This window comes from Biomphalaria glabrata, chromosome 9 (assembly GCF_947242115.1).
Source record: "Biomphalaria glabrata chromosome 9, xgBioGlab47.1, whole genome shotgun sequence".
Classification (NCBI taxonomy): domain Eukaryota; kingdom Metazoa; phylum Mollusca; class Gastropoda; family Planorbidae; genus Biomphalaria; species Biomphalaria glabrata.
The window spans coordinates 20,667,811-20,692,527 of NC_074719.1; the positions used below are offsets into that span (position 1 = coordinate 20,667,811).

The 24,717-nt window shown below is 34.1% G+C and overlaps 1 protein-coding gene across 1 annotated transcript; it reads right to left on the bottom strand.

Annotated features, from left to right (window-relative positions):
* Window positions 1–177: 177 nt before the first annotated feature.
* On the bottom strand, window positions 178–24,027 carry LOC106060181 (guanine nucleotide-binding protein-like 1). Its single transcript, XM_013217976.2, has 13 exons — window positions 23,832–24,027; window positions 21,408–21,606; window positions 18,986–19,073; window positions 17,981–18,109; window positions 14,286–14,426; window positions 13,560–13,782; window positions 12,739–12,828; window positions 11,907–12,113; window positions 6,880–6,932; window positions 5,586–5,711; window positions 5,184–5,361; window positions 4,917–5,057; window positions 178–1,593 (listed from the first exon to the last, which is right to left on the bottom strand). The coding sequence occupies exons 1-13, from the start codon at window positions 23,902–23,904 to the stop codon at window positions 1,394–1,396; spliced, it is 1,848 nt and encodes a 615-aa protein (XP_013073430.2). The 5' UTR covers window positions 23,905–24,027; the 3' UTR covers window positions 178–1,393.
* Between the last annotated feature and the right edge of the window lie 690 nt (window positions 24,028–24,717).

Sequence of the window (24,717 nt, forward strand, 5' to 3'; positions counted from 1 at the left end):
TTTTGTATATAAATATATTGGATTATTAGATGTAATGTAGGGCTTAAGTTCAAATGAACAATGAAACTGGTTGCATTCTGTGAAGAATTCAACTTATAATTATTATTTAGCTGTTTTCTATTATCAAGGGATCTAGATTGAATATTCAAGATGGTCTCTGAAGAGACCATATATATATATATGTTTGTTGCCCCCAATTCCTAATTTCTTTTTAATGCAGCCCTCAATAGAAAAAGGTTGCCCACCTCTGATCTAGATCTATCTATTCTTTAACTGTTTTGATTTTCATATATTTGTATTGTTGTATACTTTCACATTTGGTTATGTTGTGTAAACTGGCCAGCTGATTGGACAGTGCAAGCAATTTAAATTTTCAACAGAAAGATAACATAATTCTAGATATTATATGTTTACTGTATACAAGCTTTTCCAAAAAAAGTTCAGAAATGCTGTTGTAATAATCACACAGAATTCAAAACATTTTAAAATTTAATTAATAAATCATAATAAAAATGTTGAATTATCAAATTAAAAAAGAAAATCATAAATAATACTTTTAAAAAAAAAAAGACAATACTTCCTTTATACAGGAAATTGAGCGATTATTTTTCTCTTAATCACTAATGAATGGAAGATTTAAAAAAAAAAAGTAACATTTTCTACCCCGCCCCTTTCCCTCAAGAAAGAATCCTGTAAAAGTGTAAAAATCTACTGACTTTATAATATTCCAATTATAACCTTTAGATCTAGACTTAGAAGAGGATGCGCAAAATGTTCCTGAAAATTAATTAATTAAAATATTGAATGGATAAGGCCTAGATGCGAAATACCCGATATTTTCTCATCCTCTAGCCAACTTTAAATGTTCTTTTTTTACTAAGAAAAATTATTAAGTCAAACTAGAGTTTCACCAGTGTGGCCAACGAGCTAGTAATTCTTTTCCCAACGTTATACAGCAAATGTCCCATTTCTAGGAAAATCATTACAGCAATTTTTAATATCTGTATGCAAGTTGAATAGAGGTATTGTAAAAACATCACCCCAATAGATACATTGTGTCATACTAGTGAAAGAGAATAGAATGAACAAAAAATGTACAAATCTAAATCAATGTCTTTGTATAAATACATTTTTATTGTACTAATATCCTAAAATTATGCAAAACTTAATGTGAAAAGTAATTATTGCAAAGCAAAGGTTTATAATTCATAAGAAACATATTAGATTACTTCAATATGACAGTCATCTCTTTATTTTTGTCACACTAAATAACTGGTAAATAATTGTCAACAAATTAAGGCACAAACTTCTTTCCAGTGATTTTTCTTTAGTTGAATATTTCTATTCACAAATAACATTTCTAGTTTCAAATTTTGTAAAAAAGTCAATTCTTTTATGTTGGGTCATCATCATCTAGTTCCTGTAGCTTATCAAACATTCCTCTGTGTTGAAAGTTACTTTCCTCCTCTTCCTCATCTTCTTCAGCCTCACTCTCTTCTTGTTTGTCTTCATGATCAGAGTCTTTCGGGTCAGATAGTTTATTTGCAAGTATTGTGGACAATTTGTTGGTCTCTGGGTCTGACAGAAGTTGTTCTGTGGGGCAAGATACACAGAAATACAGATAGCTTACTATGTTCTTTGGAAAACAAGATCTTAACAGTGATTAGTAAATAGGGGACTGGACTTGTGCTGTGTACTTGTAAAGAAGTGTACCAATAGCTTAAGTTCAGATAGCTGTCATGGTTCATCAATGAACACCTCCATAAGTTGCTGCACTAACATTTACTTTAGAGTCATTCATTTCCAATCACTTAGCTTTTTTGAAAGAAACAAAGATTCTTTTACAAATATCAACTAAATGGTTTTAGCTATCGGTACACTTCTTTGAGTTTGAAGCAACTATTTGACTAGACTGATTTTTTTAAAAATATGCACTTATTCAAAAACATCTGGAGAAATGGGAAGCAGTCATACCCAGCTTCTTTTTCGTTGGCCATCAAGAGAAAAATGTTTAAATAGAATATTTGAACTTATACATGAGCTTCAATGTATTCTTAATTCTAGATTTGAGCTGAGAAATTGTTTGCAAGACTGGAAATGGCTTTGTAAACTAGCATACTTAACAAATGTATTCTCTTTTTTAAATTACCTCAAGAAGGCAGAGAAATTGTACTTAATGCTAGATTTGAGCTGAGAAATTGTTTGCAAGACTGGAAATGGCTTTGTAAACTAGCATACTTAACAAATGTATTCTCTTTTTTAAATTACCTCAAGAAGGCAGAGAAATTGTATTATTTCACGTTCAAGATAAAGTAAATGCTTTCATCCCTAACAAAATGTATGGCAAAAAAAAAAAGCAGAGTTGGTTTTCTTTCTTCTTTCAATTTTAGCTATTAGATCTATTCCGTAAATGTAAACATAGAGTTGAAGCTAGGTGCTGAAACAAATGATACATACATATATTAAACATAAATGAATAACAGCACCAGGGACCAAGTTTTTAAGAGAGAAAGTAGTGAATTAAAATGCTACGAAAATAAGGGCATGCGCCGACCGAGGCTCGAACCTGTGACACTGGATTCGACACCACCGCCTAGCGATAACGCACCAAGCGAAACTAGCCTCTAGACCATCGGAATGTCCAAAAAAACATTCTTCGGATCCAGAGTCATTTCGCCCGTATGCAAATTACCACCCCAGTGGTCAAAGGTCACAAGCCCCAGCTAGCCCCTCCCCCACCCTCGCAGCATCCGTTCACTAATAACTTCGATAGAGCCGACACAGACAGCCGTTAGGCATGTATTAGACAAACGATGGCTCTATCCAATTGTTTATCTCTCACAAAGACAAGTGGACAACATAAACACATTACATATAGAAGTTTCAGTGGGTACGAGCAATAATGCTGTAAACGTAAATGTAAAAGAGTTGAAGCTAGGTGCTGAAACAAATGATACATACATATATTAAACATAAATGAATAACAGCACCAGGGACCAAGTTTTTAAGAGAGAAAGTAGTGAATTAAAATGCTATGAAAATAAGGGCATGCGCCGACCGAGGCTCGAACCTGTGAGACTGGATTCGACACCACCGCCTAGCGATAACGCACCAAGCAAAACTAGCCTCTAGACCATCGGAATGTCCAAAAAAACATTCTTCGGATCCAGAGTCATTTCGCCCGTATGCAAATTACCACCCCAGTGGTCAAAGGTCACAAGCCCCAGCTAGCCCCTCCCCATGAAAATATGGGTGCTGTTATTCATTTATGTTTAATATATGTATGTATCATTTGTTTCAGCACCTAGCTTCAACTCTATGTTTACATTTACTAGTTTCGTTGGTGCGTTATCGCTAGGCGGTGGTGTCAAATCCAGTGTCACAGGTTCGAGCCTCGGTCGGCGCATGCCCTTATTTTCGTAGCATTTTAATTCACTACTTTCTCTCTTAAAAACTTGGTCCCTGGTGCTGTTATTCATTTATGTTTAATATATGTATAGATCTATACTGGTATCTAAAATTGAAATGATTCTCTGAACTGCATAGCACAGCATTTGGATAATATGTGAATTAACTTGAAAACATGATTTAAACAAAAATATTAAATGGATAAGATACCCATTTAAAATAAAAACATGCATGCTAGAAGGATTGCCACAAGCAGAAAAAAGCAATAGTCTTAAAAATAAACATAAGGAGCATACTGCACAGGGCTGGATTTGGTGGAGCGCAGAGGACTCTACAATATGTATGGGCCTCCATAAAAATCCTTCCCCGGGGTCTCCATTTATTTAAATCTGACCCTGATCTGGATAGGCGAACAATGGGTAGCAAATATGGCTGTTGTCAGGTTACCTTGGATACTTGTTGTGTTACCTTGGGTGATCTTTTCACTATGTTTTTAAATCCAAGGTGAAGCTGAAAGAGAGACCTGACAACCAAGCCCAGCAAGTTTGTCACATCATTCCACAAGGGAGTCATCACCTATAGCTGGAATGGTGTTCCTTACACATCTTTGTGGCATTTACAGAATAGGAATATGAAGAAATGACCTGTTATTAGAGTGGCCTTTGGCCACTTGTAGCAAGTGAGTTTGAGTTTTGAGATTAGGCACATCAGCACAATTTAGGCCATGTCATGCCCTGTAGCAAATGAGCCCAGGATCAGAGTTTGAGCACTACATAAGTATATGGCACGACCCGATTGTAATAATGGTCACTGCCATTGTGGAACCTTCAGACAGGACATGGGGTGAAGAGACACTGATCCTGGCCTTAGGAGAAATCCTTTCTAACGGTAAAATAAATAATGGGACTTTTTCAAAGGGTACAAATGTTGATCCGGTTTTAACAGAAAAATTTCTGAAATACATCTTGACTTTTCCAACTTTATATTATGTGAAGTTGCTTTTTCAGCATGTGTAGACATTAAGTAAAAAAAAATAGGAAAAGACTATGCAACATGAAGCCACCTCTCAGTTTAAAATTGACAACCAGAGAACCAAAATAGGATAATCTGTCTTCTCAGCACAACAATTTTATCCTTTTCTTTGATCCAAATAATGTTTTTATAATATAACATTTATTTATATTTTTATGAACATTTTATTTTTTGTTTATTATTTCCATTTATTTTCTCTTTTTTTAGGGGGGGAGGAGGTGAGGGTACTCAGAGTTACAAAAATTATTGAAGGTCTACGCATAAGTCAAAAGTTTGGGAAACACTGATCTAGTAAATTTTTTCTATATCAAACTAAATTACTAACTATGCATCCTGTGAAGGTGGTGATATTCTGAAAAAAGAGCAGTGACTGGATAACTAGTGATTTCCTTAAACTAAACTAAGCAATATATTCAAATTTAAGAATAAATTACATCTCTCAAACATTAATATTTTATAAAAATGTAATTGGTTACCAGAATGATCTTTATACTTGGGAGGTCTGAAACACAAGCACAGTTGACCATCTACGGCTAGTCTAAGCAAACTATTGGCTGCTCTGTAAACATCTGGTCTTCCTGCTTTTGAGGTCGTAAAACCATTTTTGATTGCCCAAGCTGTAAAAAAAAGTAAGGGTCAAATTAGAAAAATAAAAACAATTGATGATTTAAAACATGGTTTTATTAGTAGGCTACCAATACTAAATTCACTCAATGTTTTAAACAGTTGTATTAGATACAGACCTTCACATATGTCATGGGCTGACCACAACAACTGTCCACTCTCCTCATCCTTTTCCACAGATGACATGTCTGGTGGGCTGAGTTTTAATAATTTTGGAATATCAATTCTTTGAGCCAGAAATCCAACAACTGAGTAGGGTTCTCTTACTTGAGCTACTGGATATATGCCAGCAATTATCTGAGTAAGGAAACACAAATGGCAATAAACTCTATATGCTTTTAAATACATTAAGAAGCTGTTAGTGTACATTGCATTCTTTTTATAATAAATTTATTTTTTCTTGCTTCTGTTCTCCTCTTATTCAAATATTTACTATTGAATTGTACTTGTGTTTTGTATAGAATTAATTAAAACATATGCATATCAAAATATGTAAAACAAAACAAAAAAAAAACACAAACCTGTAAAGCTTTAGGTACCATGGATGGGAATACAAGACCAGGGCAGTCACAAAGTCTGACAGTTGGACAAATGAAGATGGTCTGTAAGTGTTTGGTGTGTCCTGGAGTCTTGGACACTGAGACAACCTGAGGGGAAAAAAGACAAATTAATAAAAACAGAAAGTGTAGTTACAACTTTGCCCATATCAGATAACATTGATCCAATGTGTGAGGATTTAACTATAGAATTTTACACATTGAAAGAGAAGCATCTTTCATGAAACAGTTATCAAGAGAATGAAAATGTGTCTATATTTAGTTTCAGCAATCTTGATGAATTACAATGAAGCAGGTAATGGCAAAACTTTAAAGGCAGTAATTGTATAAAAAAATTGTATGGTAATTTTGTGTTTATTGAGAATTTTGGAAGGTCTTTCCAAGGTAAAAGTTGGTATATTATGACAGTGATCATCCCAAGTTGTATGTTTTCACAAGTAAACTTTTTTTTCTTATACATTTAATTCATTCTCTTTCATTGTTAATTTGAAAGTTAACTGGTGTATATTTAAAATAATGAGATTTTCCATTTTGTTTCTAAAATTTCAAATTATAATTGATAAAAATAATTGCATTGTAATCGTAATCATCATCATCATCAAACTCCATTTGAGTGATGGGATTCAGAGGCTCAAATACTCTCTTGCCAAAGCCCTGGACAAAGACCCTGCTGTTTTACATAGTGTATACATGTCACCATACAGGTCTAGAATTTTTGGTCTCCCAGACCTATCGAGACAGAGATCAGCAAGTCTGGGGCAGTCAAAAAGAATGAGACTAGGTTTCCTCTTCTTCCCTGCAATGTGGGCACAGTGAATCAAAATTTGGCCATAGCCGTTAGAAATATGAGTCAACAGGACAGTGGCCTGTCCAGCAACTGTGCTATAATAGCTTGCTCAATTGCATTGTAATACAGTTTTGTATTACTCGATCTAAGTACAACAATAATTTTATTAAATTTATAAATGACTTTTTTTGAGACGTTATTTTATATGCCATCACTGTAAATATTATATATAGTTCCAGAGAGAGAATGCTTTTTTTTTAAAAAATACATATAGAAATGTGACCAATGGCTTGAACATATTGTAAACAATAAAGTTTAACATTTCTTTTAGAGCCTGTTTGCATGTTTTACTAAAATTAACATTAAAAAAGATATCCCAAGTTGCATTGAGAAAACATTGAAAAAAAATCTAAGCACAGTAAAGTTCACAATATAAATTATGAGAACTTTTGAATATTAGAAGAACTATACCTTTTTACCCATTAGAGCATTTAGCACTGAAGATTTGCCAACATTAGGATAACCTGAAGTAAACAAACAAACAAACTTGTTTTTAAAAATCCTTCAATTAAATTTAAACAAAAGAATGGAATGAAAGATTTACTTTCGTATTATTTCTTTAATCATCTTCCCAAATCACTTCCCATCTAACTTTATTTTGAACATAGTTTCTTCATTCAGTCATGATATTGGCTGTTATGAAAATTATATTCTGTATCGGTTGTCGTTCTTATGTTTACATGTGCTTGTAACTCGTCCGTGAGAATGTGTTCACGAAATGTGTGTTGTGTAGTCATTCAGTGTATTAAAGCCATACTATACAGACATGGTTCTTATCTTTATGTTCATAACAATTTAATACACTGAATCTAAAACTGTGAAGTTGTTAGAATTTCGAAATGGATAGGATATTTTGCCCAGAGAAGTTTGACATCGAGCCCACAGCACCTCAAGCAGCAGAGCATTGGCAGCACTGGTATGAAACGTTTTAAAATTTTATATCGGTAGTATCAGTAGACAATCTTGATACTAAGAAACTACTGATAAACTATATCTCTCCTGCTGTATATCAAATGATACTTGATAAAGAGACATTTGATGAAGCTATCCAGACTCTAAATGGCATCTACATTTAACCAAAGAATGAGGTGTTTGCTAGGCACAGGTTAGCTACTTGCAAACAAGAGCGAGGTCAAACGATAGACGCCTACATGCAGAAATTAAGAATTCTATCCAAAGATTGCAACTTCAAAGCAGTGACTGCTGAACAACACAGAGAAGAGGCTATTAGAGATTCGTTTATCAATGGACTAGTGTCCAACAGCATTAGAAAACGTCTACTTGAAAAGACTGTTTTGAGTTTAAAGGACGCCTTTGAGGAGGCTCGCTTACTAGAACATGCTTACCAGCACTCATTACAGTATGAATCATCACAGCCGGAAACTAATTGCGCAGCAACTACTCCCACCAATTCTTCGGCCTCACCCTTGCCAAATGTTACGATTCCTCAAAGTGCAAGCAATTCTTATACACATAAAATAAATGCATTAGTTAGCAAGTGTTACTTTTGCGGCAGGGTTAAGCTTCCCCGCTCTCAATGCCCTGCAAGGGAAGCCACATGAAATCAGTGCTTCAAAAAGGGTCACTTTCAAAGAGTTTGCAAATCTAGATCTTCAACAGTTTCGGCTATCGCTACTGTGCAGCCTTTGAATTTAAACAAATCTACAATACCAATTTGCATTGAAAGCCCTAGTAGACACTGGGAGCTGTGACAGCTATATTTCGACGCACATCGCTAAGAAGCACAAATGGCAGGCATGTTCCTCAGGCAACAGAATCTTCATGGCTTCCACCCATCTATCTCGAATCACTCAAGGACATATCTACGCTAACATACGTCTCAAAAATGAACGATACGAGGGAGTTAGACTTTCTCTACTAGACAATTTATGCTCTGACGTAATTCTTGGACTTGACTTTATAAGTTTACACCAAAACTTGTTTATTCCTTTCGATGGTCAGAAACCATCATTATGCCTGAGTACTCTCCAGCCAGCGAAGGTAGAGGCTCCTAGCCTATTTAGTAATCTGTCACCAAACTGTACCCCAGTGGCTACAAGGTCTCGCAGATACTCAGTTCCAGATAGAAAGTTCATAGAGAAGGAAATTCAACAACTAATAAAGGATGACATTATTGAACCATCTAAATCTCCCTAGCGTGCACAAGTCCTAGTCACAACAAATGACAGACATAAGAAAAGAATGGTTGTGGACTACAGCCAAACCATTAACCGGTTCACTCTACTAGACGCCTACCATATGCCCAGAATTGACGAACTGGCAGAGAAGATTTCGCAATACTCTGTATATAGCACTTTAGACCTGAAAAGTGCATATCATCAGATTCCTATAAAAGAAGAGGAAAGGCCGTTCACAGCCTTTGAAGCATGTGGGAAACTGTATCAATTCCGTCGGATTCCGTTTGGCGTTACGAATGGAGTCGCCTGTTTTCAGCGTACGATTGACAAAATCATCGAAGACGAACGACTCACTGACACTTTTGCTTATGTGGACAATGTGACCATCTGCGGTATGGACTCTGAATCACACGACCGAAACCTACTGCGATTTCTTGATAGTGCTCAAAAGTATGGAATCACTCTTAATGAAACAAAAAGTGAAATTAGCACTGCTAAAGTGAGACTGTTAGGATACGAGATTTCCAAAGGACAACTTAAGCCAGATCCTGAGAGATTTCGCGCTCTAAGGGAATTATCCGTACCAGTGAACATGCGTGAACAGAAACGAGTAGTGGGTCTTCTGGCTTACTACTCACAGTGAATACCTAACTGTTAACAAGAAATCAACAATTTCCTGTCTCTGAAGAAGTCAAAAGAACATTTGAAAGTTTGAAAAATGAGCTTGAAAAAGCCGCCGTATATACTATTGATCCGAATCGCTCTTTAACCGTTGAGACGGATGCTTCTGATATAGCCATTGCAGCTACCCTCAACCAAGATGGCCGGCCTGTTGCTTTCTTCTCTCGCTCATTAACAAAAAGTGAAAGAAAACATTCTTCAATTGAGAAAGAAGCATATGCCATCGTTGAGTTGCTGGGGAAATGGAAACATTTCTTAGTTGGTAAAGCGTTCACACTTGTTACGAATCAGCAATCTGTCTCTTTCATGTATAACAGGTCAAACAAAGGAAAAATTAAAAATGAAAAAATCCAAAGGTGGAAACTTGAAAACTCGTGTTTCCACTATGACGTCATCTATCGCCCTGGCAAGCAGAACACTGTAGCTGATACATTTACCAGAAACTATCTATCTGCCATCACTCGCAATGACCTTAAATTGCTGCACACTAGTCTTTGCCACCCGGGCGTTACTCGACTATTGCACTACGTAAGGACTAAAAATCTTCCATTTTCCTGTGATGACGTCAGAACTGTAATAGAACAATGTCAAGCTTGTGCAGAACTAAAGCCCCGTTTTTTTCGACAGCCGACCGGAGAACTGATTAAAGCAACTCAACCTTTTGAGAGAATTAGTATGGATTTCAAGGGACCTCTCCTTACTGTTTCAAGAAATAAAGATATCTACTTACCATTATAGATGAATTCTCTAGATTCCCATTTGCATGTCCCGATATGTCTTCCTCTACGGTTGTTAAATGTCTCAATGAACTATTCGCCCTATTTGGATTTCCAGCGTACGTCCATACTGACAGGGGAACTTCGTTTATGTCTACAGAGGTGCAGCATTTCCTCCACGAGAGAGGAATTGCAACCAGTAGAACGACCCCTTACAGTCCAAGAGGAAACGGACAAATAGAGAAACTTAACGGGACTTTATGGAAAGCCATCACCTTGGCTCTACATTCTAAGGAATTGGACATAGCTAAATGCGAACTAGTACTAAATGATGCTCTGCAATCCATCCGGTCATTACTATGCACTGCAACTAACAGGACACCACATGAACAACTTCTTGGGGTTCAACCAAAGAAGTGGTTCCGGGACATCCTTGCCAACATGGTTGACCAGTCCTGGTCCTGTCCTGCTGAAGAAGAATGTTAGATCATCTAAATATGATCCCATAACAGATGAAGTTGAATTGGTAACATGCAACCCTCAGTACGCTGTAATCCGAACACCAAACGGTCGAGAGGAAACAGTCTCATTACGAATGTTAGCCCCTAGGGAGGAACAACAAGTTATAGAAAATGAGAATCAGAGTAGAACAGAGCTTGATATTGGCTGCCCCGATCAAAGCTCACCTCCCAGGAATCAACCTACTGATTCTATCATGCCTGAAGAAACCACCAGCACCACCGAAGACATAGCCAGACCGTCGGAAACTCAAGCAGATGAAACTACACATACATACAATCTTAGAGTAAGGAGAACTAGGCCCGACTACAAAGTGTAAAAGCTCATCAGCTTACTAGAGCTCTTACTTTGACATTCAGTTTTGTCTCCAAAATGACATTTGTTTATTTTACTACTTTCATTTGGTTTTGTTGACTTGACTTTAATGTGATATTTGATCTATCATGATATATTTTAATAAGCTATTATTACTCTACACTTACTAATATCAACATGTTACATTATGTCATGCTATTCTACATTGTTTGTTTACTTGAATCTCTATTATTATTCTGCACTTACTTAATTCTTTCATTGTTTATAATACTAGTTAGCATTATTTGAACCAGGGGTGAATGTTATGAAAATTATATTCTGTATCGGTTGTCGTTCTTATGTTTACATGTGCTTGTAACTCGTCCGTGAGAATGTGTTCACGAAATGTGTGTTGTGTAGTCATTCAGTGTATTAAAGCCTTACTATACAGACATGGTTCTTGACTTTCTTATCTTTATGTTCATAACATTGGCTGAGAGGAATGAGTTAAAGAGGACACACATATGAAAGGATTCCATACAGGGATCTATACTATGAACATTTCTTGCAAACTATAAGTAAAAATGAATGTATTTTGCTTACAAAATCATTTTTCAGAAACTTGAAACTAAAAACTTTTGATAGGAAGGTATGGAAATGTTATTGTATAAGGAGTATAGTGCAACTTAGTAAATGATATCCTGTGCATCACCAGCTATTCATAGAAATCTGGACTGATTGGATACAAATACAAATGATTTGGTAGAAGTGCTATATTTAGAATATTATTTTTTTCTCTCAACATTCTGTTGAGCAAAGGTGTGGGGAGAAAAAGAGGTCAGGTCATTGTCAACAAATGGTGAAAGGAATAGAGGAGGTAGTCAAGCTTAAAACAGCATTTTTGTGTAAATGTCATAAATAGAAATGACTTTTAAAAAATAATTTGATACAACTGGTTTAACAAGAATTAAAAGAAAAATTAAATAAAAGATCTTACTTTATTGAGACCAGTGTCAACTAATGCAATCTTTTAATTAGCAATGAAATTAATTTTTTCAAAATAGAAATTTATGATCAAAAGGCTTCTCACCTAGACATCCTATTGTCACTATTCCATTCTTGTATTTGGCATGTGCAGCATTTTCAAACCGTTCTCTATCCCACTCTTCTTGCTCAGCATCATTGTTGCTAGCTGCTTCATCAGACTTATCACTTTCATCCTCGTCATCCTCATCATCATCTCCAGGTATATAAGAAGCATCCTCAGCTATCTTCTTTTCCCAGGAAGACAAGTCCACTTATTAAAAGATTTAAAAAATAAATGGTAAAATTTGTATTCAAGTTGGCACTTACACAAGTCTTTAAGTTTTTAATGGGCCACAGGGAAATACATACACATTTGTTTGATCAAATGTTTACTAAGGAAAGGTATCATATGACATAACAACCAATCATTTTAGTTTCTTCTACTACCCAACAGATATCAAATATATTTTAATTTAGGATGAACTAAGCAAAGCAACAAAAACAGAATTGCATACAAACAAATAAAAAAATATTTCACTTCATCCTGGCAGTGGAAAATTCTATGTGCCATTTAATGCATAGCACTAGTACAACAAACTGCAATGGCTGAGGATATTAAACTAGTAATGTTTGATAACCAATTTGCTGTTAGGATCACCTTTAGATCATCAGTTCTACACCCATTCCTAAGTCAACTATGATCCTTACCATATAAAACTAACTTTAACAAATTTCATTTTTTTTTTAACACTTAAATCTAGAAATACACTTTTAAATACTCAGAAACCAAAAAGGCTGTCATATAAACTACAGCATTTACAAGGTGTTTAGTGCTCTATACATAGCCTTAGAAAAACCAATGCTTTTAGTGTTGTAATTTAACTTCTTTAACTTACCTTGCCCTTGTATAATCTCTGTACAGACTCGCAAAAGCTCAGACGGCCCAACTGGAACAGCCTTTTTTTTATAGGCTCTTTTGTACAGCACTATGAATAATAATAAAAAAATCAGTGAGCTTGAAGAGAATTTTCTTGCAATCAATTTTTAGTGAAAAACTTATCACAATGAAATTAAGATTGTAAAGAATATTAAGTCTTGAGAGACAATCTTTTCCCTTTGCAACTTCTCATGTGACTAAAAAGTCTAATCCTTGATATGCATCTGCGCTCACAGGTTGGGCATCTGTAATCACCAGGTACTGTTGCACTTTAACCCTTCTTTCTACTTCTGGTGCGTATGTCATATGCAATGCAGGACCCTTCCTTTATCCTTGTTCTCTATGTGGATCTATCCAGTGCCTCTTTTTCTCAACTGTTAGTGTCAATTTTGAAGATCTTCATGTCATGTTTGCATACATCAGTATACCTTACAATGGACAATCATGCCTTCTGTTAGATCACAATACAGAATGTCTAGTGGGAGTTGACCTGAGAACATGACCAAACCAGCCAAGGCGTCTGCAGCTGATAACAGTGTGGATGTCCTGGCATCCTGCTTTTCACAGGACTTCCTCATTGGTTATTTTATTTTGCCACCTTATTTAAAAAATCTGCCTTAAGCATCAGAGGGGGAAGACATACAGCTTTTTTTTCCTGTCAAGAGTAGGTTGACTATGTTTTACTACTGTATAATAGAGTGCTCATCACACAGTTCTAAAATAGGTCTAAAAGTGAAAATAATTATGCAATTAAAAAAATAGTAAAGCTTTTATCAGTACCAGCAGATGGGTCAAAGTCAACAGGAAGTTCCTGGTCTTTGGACTGTCTTGGATATGAAGAAAAGAATATCACATGGATGCCTGGGAATACACTGTGAAGATACCTCTTCCAGGCTAAGGCTAACACAGGTGGGGCAAAGTCAACTTTATTCAAAATGATGATGACCTGCTTGTGAAGTTCCTTGAGGATATGATTGATTAGACTGGGTGGTATGTGGAGAGCCTGCAAGAATAAATACACAAGAGGGTTAAAGTTATATAACCTATATGTTGCACTAAAAAATGATTAAGAAATAAATGTATTTATTAAGTTGTAAAAAAACAAGAAGAAAAATCTTAGGCAACTGCTGCACATTATATTATAAATGTTAAGTTGTTGCATATTGGGTAGCTTCTGTCCATAGGCTAGAACAAAAATGTACAAAAACTTGCTTGCACATTACTATGTCAGAATGCATCAGTGCTACCCATAGGCTAGGGAAAGTGAAAAGAATCAAGACGTCAGTGTGTAGTCACTTAATGAACTTCTGTGATTTGTGTCTGTTCTCTTTTGTACAATGTTGTTATTGTTTTAATTCAGAAAAAAAAAAGAGTCCTTGTAATCAAAACAAATTTCTAATAAGGATCAATAACGCTATCTTAGTCTTATTTCCCCAACTCAAGAAATATTAAAGGTGTGTCCTAAAATTGAAGGAAAGTTGGACTACAATTCTGCTAATTACTTACTGGATATCTTATGTCTGCAATGACTAATAGAACATCGGAAAGCTCTAGGACTCGCCATAATTGTCGCCATGTTTCTAAATTCAGTTCAAAGTAGCTCAGATCAAGTGCCCTAGGCTGATCCAAAATATCCAAAACATAATTCTGCAGAGAAATTAAAAAATACGTGAAAATGTTTGTGTTAGATATCTTTTGCAAGCACTATAAAATATATATATAAAGGAAATACAATAGATAAAGAAATAAAATGTATAACTTAGCCTACTACGGCTTAGTTTTCTGGATAAAATGTTAAGTGGCTGAAGGATGCAAGTGACATATGACTGAAATCCATTAGAAAAAGAATCTGAAAGGTTTCCCAAGTTTCAAATACATAATCTGGAGGCAGACCAGCCATAGCTCTGCATGTAGATAACTTTGAAGAAGAAAATAGAAGCAAAAGAAATACAAACCCCAAAGCTGTCTAAAAGACTTAATTAGGCGTATAGGATTGTAAGTTGTTTCCACAAAGATAGGTCCCTGACATTGTTTATAGTGACAGGGGTGCATATAATGTATTGCTTTCAATGCTGGGCAATAATGGCATTTCAGCTGAAATAAGTTGGTTATAAAGTGAATGAACCTAAAAAAATATAATTATGAATAACTGGAAAAAAAGATGTGTGGTGTGTGGACAAGAGGCCAAAACCACTTTATACCTAACAATAAAGGTCGAATTAGAATCCAAACTCGAGCAGAGTTGTGTTTACTGAGGGCCTCAAAGCAACAAAGAAAACCTTCTCCCTGATACCCTCACTTGTCCACAAAAGAGATTGGACCATAGCACACTGGGAATACTTTAACCCTTCAAGTGCTCAGCTATTTTATAGAGAGTGCATTGAAAAGTGGGATTAAAATTCTTGTGTTTACAAACATTGGATACCCACTTGCTTATTTTTCTTTTAGTAGCTAAACTATGCATAGTAGCCTATTGAACCTATACATTTTTGAAAAGCTAATTGAATAAGGAATTCAATTAAGTCCAGACAATTAACATATATTTATAAAAAAATAAAAAATTATTAAAAAAAAAATACAAACCATTTTTTAAAAAAGCACAATAAAAATTTAATCCGTGAGAATCACAACTAATAAAACTTGAAAAAAACCACCACATTTAGAAAATTTTAAGAAAAATATATATACACACATATATACAAGAGTTGTAAAAGTAGAAAGAATGATTATTTACAACTGTCTGTGATATTTAGCAAAACACTCAGGACACAGTCCAACTTTGCATCCTGTGCACTCCCACCCAGTTCTGACACGAGTTGGATGACCAGCAACACACTGTCGTTTTTTCCCCACTGGCAGTTTGCTCAGATCATGTCCATCAAGTGGATGACCTGCTACAGTCTGGGTTAGTGGTGTTGGACCCATTCTTGCAGCCTCCATCTCTGTTCTAGTGCGTTTTCTACGTATCACTTTTTGGGGTACAAAGTTTGATGTCATGCTCTCTAGTGCAGACACGATGAAATAGTAACTTGAGAGCTTTGGTCTGTCTGATGTGTTGCTATGGTATATTATATAGCTATTTAGAATAGCTCTTCCAAATAGGGAAAAAAAAACTTTATTTGTCCATTTCAAGCTTCGGCGCTCAGCCATATACATGTAAAGTTTTTCGTCGCCCAAGTCAACACCACCCATGGCCTGGTTATAGGCATGAATCACAGCAGGTCTTGTTACAGGTTGTTTCCTGCTGTTTACTGTATCAATGAGACCAGCTTTACTAGCAGTAGACAGCAAGATTGGCTTTCTGCTATTATCCTGGTAAACCAAGCAAAGCAGATTACCTTTTCTGGCTGCGATGAGCTCCTTGTTTTTCAATTTTGTTTTGACACAAACATCTGGTAGCCCTTTTCTGTTAGATCTAACAGTTCCTGTAGCTGTAGTGTTTTCAGTGAAAAGTTCTTCCAATAATTCAATGGAGGTAAAAAAATTGTCTATCCCCAAATGGTGTCCTCTGTTTAACAGACCGGCTACAGTCATAAGCCTAATAATAAGCTCATGTGTATATGACCTGCCATTGCCGATTCTTCTTCCTTGACTGCCCTCATATATTTCAAACTGGCAAAGATAGCCATTAGCACTGTCTGACAAACACCACATCTTAATGCCAAATCTGGCATGCCTCTTGTTAGGCATAAACTGGCGGATATGAGGGGTTTTTCCTTTGAACCCAATCATACGTTCATCAATGCTGACATTTTGAGTGGGGTGGTAAAAGTATTTGAATTTAGCATTGAAATGCTTTATAAGTTCTTGGACCTTGAAAAGCTTGAAACCAATATCATTTTTATCTGGTAACAGCGTGTTGTCAGCGAAGTGAAGAAATTTTAGAATAATCTGATAGCGATCTCGGTTCATGTGAACAGGGAACCAAGGTGTTTCTTGGCTCAGATTGCAGGAGTCCCAATATGCGTTGTAGTTGGGCTTTTTATTTAATCCCATGTTCATTGTCACACCTAAAAATGCCCTAAACTCTTCATTTGAGATAGGTGTCCACTTGTGGACACGAGATCTTGGCGTGGTTTCCAGGTTTTCGTGGTTATCTTCGATGAACTGCCTGGCGTATTTATTGGTTTCGTTGACAACCAAATTGACAATGTCATCTGTCAAAAAAAGGTTGACATAGTCCACAGGCTTTGCATCTGGAGCTGGTGCATGTTTTGGGCCTGGGTGGGCTGTAAATAAAACTGGCCTGGGACCACAATCATGATCATCAACAGGTCTCCATTCTTCAGCAGAGGGTGTTAAAGATTCTGCCTCATCTGATTCTGAAAATAAAGAAAAAAAATTATCATAAGATATAGATCTAGACTAATTATACTCAAATTATTATATTACAGATTGACTTAGGACCTAGATTGTCCTATATAGATCTATTAGATCTAATATTAGTAATATCATATTTTAAATTAAAGCTTACTAATTTTCAAATATTGATCTAATCTAATAATGTAAACAAACAATTTGAGGTGCCACGCCCTTTTTAGTTACTTTTGGTCACCCCAAATTAAAATAATCTATGGATAAAAAAATTTGTTTAAAAAAAAAAAAAGATCGATACACGTGAAGGATATTGCCTATATTTAGACCTAGACCTAATTAACCGTATAATTTGTACTTACCAGATAAATCTGCATCTAAATCAGAATCCATAAATTCCTCATCAGTTAGGTTGTCTTTATTCAGATTTGGAAAATCAACTTCACTGTCACTACTCATTTTTGATTGATTAAAAACGTATAGAAAGAAATTAACTTGGCATCCTTTGCAAATTCAAAGTCGGAAGTGAAGGAAGTAAACGGATATGTACGGTTTTGCAACTAATTACCGAGAAAATACGAAAGGAACGACCGTATATAAACGAAGCCACGATCGTGGCCTCACGCCTTATAATTTCTGTTTACATCAAGCCACGATCGTGGCCCCACGCATTTTGAGGGTTAAGCATGAAAGTTGCGCAATATAAAAGAAATTAAATAAATAAAAAACTTTTAAAAATTGAAGAAAAAGCCGTAAAGAAAGAAATAGGATCCTTAATAAAATTTAGTTTTCAAAATATGAACCCTATTTTTTTAAGTTTAAATAAAAATGTCAATTCCTTTCTTTCAACACTTTTTCTTGTATGTCAAGAACAAGAATAAGTTTACTTTAAAATACTGCCGCTCTCGTTGGTCCAATTGCTCCTTAGTAAGCTCGTAGCTCCATGGTTGTCTTTTTGGAAAGTCAAGTTTGCATGTTGGTGGATAGGCATCTTCTATGCTGTAGGCAACATGTTTCTGAAAAAGAAACATTCCCCCATATTTTTAGGCTCATACAAGAGAGATAAAAAAAAAATAATTAACAAACATATGAAAAATAAAACAAGTTCAATTCTAGACCCAAAATTACAGCTAACAACATTCAATTTTATCAAGTGGCAATGACAATGTTATTTTATCAAGTGGCAATGACAATGTTATGTAATTATAAAAAAAAATTCCCAAGAATTATCTCTTTAGTTGTTTTCACAGCTTCTCAGCTATTAAACTATCATGCTTATATACTCCTTTCTAGAAGTGTTATGGACTATGCATAATAGCTTAAGACACTTTTTAAATGCCAATTAGAATGACTACTCACTACATTTTCCTACTTAAACTGACATAAACATTGAAATTACTGTATTTTTGTAAGCATATTAAAAGTACTTTATTTCTAAATTTGTTTATTTTTTAAAGAAAAGTTTTGGGATTGTATATAAAGTGTTTTAAATAGTTTAAGTTATTATATGCCTTGTAGCAATGTCTATCAGGAATTTAAAATAAAAATTTAAATAATCTAAATCAAACGCACATACCAAAATAAGTAATCATGTATTTCATATTATTAATTTCTATTGTCATAAAAAAATTACACTCATAACATAGGAAATATCAGTTGGCTCTGAGTTTGAACTTTGGATACCTTCTAATAAGAGATGATAATGAAGAGATTCCATAATGATTTTTAGCTATCTACTAGAGCTGAACAGATAAATCAAATAGTCATTGATCTGATAAGTTACACCAGTACTTCATCCCAGGCAGTTCTGCACAATTATGTTAACATATAGCAAGCTTATCCCACAATATATATTGTCAAGGATAACTCAATTACATTGTCTAAGTGATTACCTCAGTGAGTAATTTGACTGGCACTCTTGATTCTCTTTTCCCCTGTTGGACCTTCTCTTCACTTTCTTTGAAAAAATGTAATCTGAAACTTTACAAATATTGATGTGTGTAAAAAGTAACAGAATTAATTACATCAGCATTGTAATGGTAACTGATGAGGCAACACTTAAAGACAATCAGAGAGTGATGACTAAAACACACAGAGATGAAACAAACATTTGAACAATTTGGATGTTTTACCTTCTATGAATCTAAAAGAAAGACTAAAATGTGTACATTAATTCAAGTTATTGTAATCACTAGAACAGGTAACATAGTCTCTCAAAAAGACTTTTCTAGATGATTACATTATTCTTGACCTTTCCTTTGAAATTTCTTTGGAATATTATTTCCCTGGTGATCTAAGCATTTGTTTACAAAATATGTGTTCAAGATCTTCCAGATGTTTCACTAGCCAACACTTACCCCTAACATGATTGGGTTCATGTTAACAAGTTTACTAAATACAACCAAGAGTGACAATAATAATAACTACAAGTATTGGTAGCAAGTTAAAAGCTACACTCGCAAAGAAATAATGAACACAATACATATAGACAATTTTAGTGTTAGCATATATTTTAGCTTTTGGCAGGATTAGTAGCACTTTTTCATGACAAAATTTTAGGAGATTTTAGGAGGTATTTTAAGGATGAAATGTATGTTGTATATACATATATTATATATATACAAAACTATGCATTTATCAAATCAATTATTGTTACTTGATTTAGAAAATAATAAATATCTTGCCAACATCCCACTCAGAACAGAAACAATGTTATCAGCTGTGCTATGTCTACAGATAATGTAATGAAAATTATTTTTAACTTGACTGTCATCCCAAAACCACAAACAACCTTTTTTTTTTAAAGATTCATTAAAGAACATTACAAATGGTTGCTATTCCATTTTTAAAAAAAAAGAAATTCTTAGAGATGCCTTCATAAGGTGATTGAAATTTACTTTTTAATTCCTATGTGTATCTTATAGATATTTGAGTCATGGTGGGCATGTTTTATTCTTTTATTTTTAAATCCTTCTAATAAACAGAGCATGTAATATATAGGCCTATTTGTGTGTTTAATTAACATTTGCTTACTAAATAATGGCTTTTGGGATGGTATTAGACTTATTATCATTTTTTTTCCAAAAGCAGAATTTCTTTATCAACTAGATCTATGTAGTTTCCCTGGCTTTTAGTACCAAAATAATTTTTATTGACTTTTCACAGCTGTGTGCCAAATATTTTCATTAAATCTACAGTAGATCTAGACTCTTGATCTAAGTCAATAAAATTCGCTGACTTTTCACGGCTGTCTGCAAATTATCTTCACTGAATCTAGCGTAAATCTAGACTCTAGATCTGTCACTAAAATTTGCGGACTTTTCTTTTTTCATGGCTGTGTGCAAATTATCTTTAATGTCTATAATAGACTCTATAGATTCTAACTATAAGTCACTAAAATTCATGGACTTTTCACTGCTTCACAGGGTTAGTAATTATCTTTCCTAGATCCTAGTGATTTAGGCAATTTAGCGTAAATCTAGAGTCTATATCTAATTACTAAAATTTGCAGACTTTTCAAGGCTGTGTACGAATTATCTTCAATGAATCTACAATAAATCTAGACCTAAATCAAAAATATTTGCTGACTTTTCACAGATGTGTGCGAATTATTGTCACTAGATTCTAGTGATTTAGTGGTAATGTAAGATCAAGCATATTTATAAAGTAATCTAGACATTAGATTATCAAGATCATTAAATTGCCTAAAATTCACTGAGTTTTCAGGTTAGGTGCGAATTATCTTCACTAGATCTAACTCTAGATACGCTACTATTACTAACTAGATGACTTACAAACTTTCCATGCGAAGTTACTCTTACTGTTACAACAAGAAGATTTTAGGTGAGGGCAGACCCGGAGGGGTGTAGACTACACATTAGGCTGGTAATTGCTCTTATTATAGTCAATAGTCACTACACACTAAATCTAGTGTGTCTTCAGTCGTAAGAATAAAAGGAAACAACCATTTCTACGCTGCCTCCAAAAATAAAATAATGCTAGATGAAATGCTTGCTTGAGGCAAGGCCATCCACAATCACAAGGTTGTGCTTCACAAGAGGGTGGAAGGCAGTGTAGATGCATCACTGGTCAGCTCATTAACACAGCCAACCTGTAACATCATGCGATCAGAATGCCTAGTTACGCTGTTGTTTTTCTCCCCCCACATTTTTGGCAAAAAATAAGCAAAATTATATATTTTTTTTAAATATTGAGTAAAAATTCTTTAATTTTTTAGGAGAATTTTAGGAGTTTTTAGGAGCACTACGAACCCTGTATTAGAAACATCCTCAGGATGAGATACAGCCAATGTACCTGTTAATATCAAACTTTTCACCTTTAGGACCACCTTTAACAGGTTGCTCATTAATTTTTTGAACTTCTAGTTGAGCAAGGATGGATTCTTTACTTAGTATTTCTTTGGGTTTGCTGGTTTTCTGATTTGGTCCATGTTTTTTCTGTCTTGAGCGTTCAGTGTCTGAATCACTATTTTCAGCTAAGTAAGCAGGTCCATCTGAAATAGGAGTTTTTAAAAGAAAAGCTTAAAATAGATTAATAAATAACATTTTGATATAATAAAAAATATATAAAATCTAGCTTATCTATGATTTTAAGAACACCTTCCATCATAGTTATTAACAAATAGCTTTATACTTTATTCTATACTTGTAGATGATCATGACATGACTATATATATCGATATAACTAGAATGTGACAGGTTATCATTAGACGATTGTGATTATCAAATGTTTATACCATAATAGGGGCTTGCAGGCTTTTCGACTGAAGGATGAAAGAGACTAAAATAAAGAGGACTTATAATTCCAGGGCTAGAAAATTGTGTCAGCTGTGGGCTAGCAATTTTTGTGTTGTAGCCGTTTTATTGATCATAATTGATGGATTAAGAAAGTGTTCAATGCAATAGATTCTACATATATAATATAGTAAAATATACCAACTATTTCAACCTTAGCGTAGCAAAATTGATTCTACATATATAATATAGTAAAATATACCAACTATTTCAACCTTAGCGTAGCAAAATTATCAGGTATAGACAGTAACTGAGTAAGTACACTAACAGTTAACATTCAAGTTAACACTACAGTGAGTTGAGTAAGTATAACTTTCAAATTTAGAACGTGTTTAGTGAACCTGAACCATGTTAAATGATATTAATATTATTTCAATTCATAACCATAACGAATGACGTACAATGTAGATTCTAGCTAGATCTTGTCAATCTAGAATCTAGATCTAGAGTAGTTTATGCTATTCAGACACCTATAGGCCCAAATTTGAAAGTTTGACTTTGACAGCGCATTATTTTACTATGGTTGGACCTAGAGAAGAAAATGAAGTATCAAAATTTTCTTTAGTTAAAGGAGAATAAGGATGACTACTTATATTTGTATCCCTAACCTATATTTGTTATTATATTTAAGGTCAAAGAGGTCGTGTGTTTTCATTTATTTCGGACAAATTTGACTTACATTATTTAATCCGGACACCATAATTTATTTTGGACAGTCTCTATATTTAGGCATTAATAAACTCAGATTTTAATTCTATATTAACATTAACTAAATTTTAAGATCCCCAGGCATAGCCCCTCACATGAAATCATTACGATGTTTTCAAACTATGCATAAATACAAACACAAAAATAAAAATATGAACACACTTATTCTACCAAAATAAGGTCACTGGGATAGTGACTTCCGCACCGACTTTTAGACTTATTTTATGTTTGCATGATTAGATGTGTGTTGAATGTTTGTGTTTTTTGTTTATTAAGTTAATAAATTTCTAATACAGATGATCGTTTGTAGTATAGTACAGGTAAGGATAGCCATTCTTGCCTAAATAGCTGAATCTTCTATATTTTCTATATATAAATCTAGATTTCTAGATCTATCTAGTAGGTCTAGATCTAAGCATTTAACTTCATTCAATGTACCAAACTCACTCCAAACATTTCCCATTTATTCTCTAGATTAAAAAAACAACAACAAACGAACAAATATAATATAAGATCATTTTTATTGATGTCCAAAACTGGCTGTCCAAAATAAATTTTGGTAAGAAAATTGTAATTTAATTCGGACACCGTATTGATTTTTTTTTTTATGGAATCAAACAACTTGGCTTATAAATCAAATAAAACAGCTTCAAAAACAGAATATAAATATTGCAGAGCTCATTAGTATAGACTTAGTCTTAAGTCAAGTTAAGTAGCCAATCCAAAAATATAGTCTTAACCCTAGGCCTAGGAAGAGGTAAAAGTAAAGTCATCCGGTTATAGGAAAAAACAACAACCTGACTAACAAATTTGAAATTCGTAATTTCTTACATAAAAAGACAGATAACTGGAAGGAAATTTGGTCAGAATCATTGGAAAATGGATAAGCACATTATTGTCATTATTATACAGCGCCCTAGTTTTATAATAAAATAATATTAAAATAATTATAATGACCAAAACAACAGTGAATGTCCGAATTCATGTAATGTCCAAATTAAATAAACTACTAACTATAGTCTATATGTATTATGTATAGTATTTTTAATTTTAGATCTAGTAATCTAGTCGTCACAAGTCAGTACACAGTTCAGTCTTCAGTAGTCTGAGTCAAGTCTGAGTAGTCTAGTCTAGCCTAATCACAATCACAATGAGTGACACAGTGTTACTACTCATGATCATGTCCATGATGTGTCATGTCTAGATTAGAGTCTACCTTGCTTTTTAGATTTTTTATCTTTAAGTTGTTGTTTTTTCTGTTTTCCACTGAAAGGTTTCGCTCTAGGCATTTTTCTATATAGACTAGATCTATATAGAGTCTAGTCAGTCTAGAGTGCTACGATAAAAGTCTTATCTAGATATCTAGAGTCTAGTACATTCTAGACGGCTAGATCTAGTGTCTAAAAGGTACGTCGTCCACGTTCTTTTAACTATTCGCCTTTTAATTTTTTCCATTTATATATTTAATTATAATATAATTATATAATACATTTATAGATCTTATTGTCAAAAGATAGATTTAAAAACCACAGGAAAGCTGGAATCTACAAATTCATAACTGGAAAAAAAATCGTATCTTATATAAGCCTATTACAGACGTAGTACGATACTTCAAATAAGAAGATGGTTTCGTCCTACGCATTTCACGTGTCAATCTATACGTTGTGCTCTACATGTTCGAGAAGATAACAGTTTCTATTCTATACAAAATTTTTGTTTTAATTTTGGTCATTTAATAAATATTTTGATATTAGATCTAGATCTAGTCTCTATTTTGGTTTCTTATAGTTATAATGTTTTTTGTTTGGTGTAATGCACAAATTGTAAGACAAATTTCCTTACGGATAATAAAGATTATTATTATTATTATTATTATTATTTTAACCAGAAGATAATTTGAATGCAGTTTGATATCTCGTTGTCTTTAATATAAAAAATAAATAATTAAATTACAAAGTTCCTCAAGATATAGAAACCGCAGCGATTAAATTTACCGAAAATGAAATTTTATTTGCAATTACCACTACTCTAAAACACAAATAATAAAGTCCTAAAAAGATTGACTTTGAATAAAAGGGCCTATTAAAAGTGTGAGTGTGTGT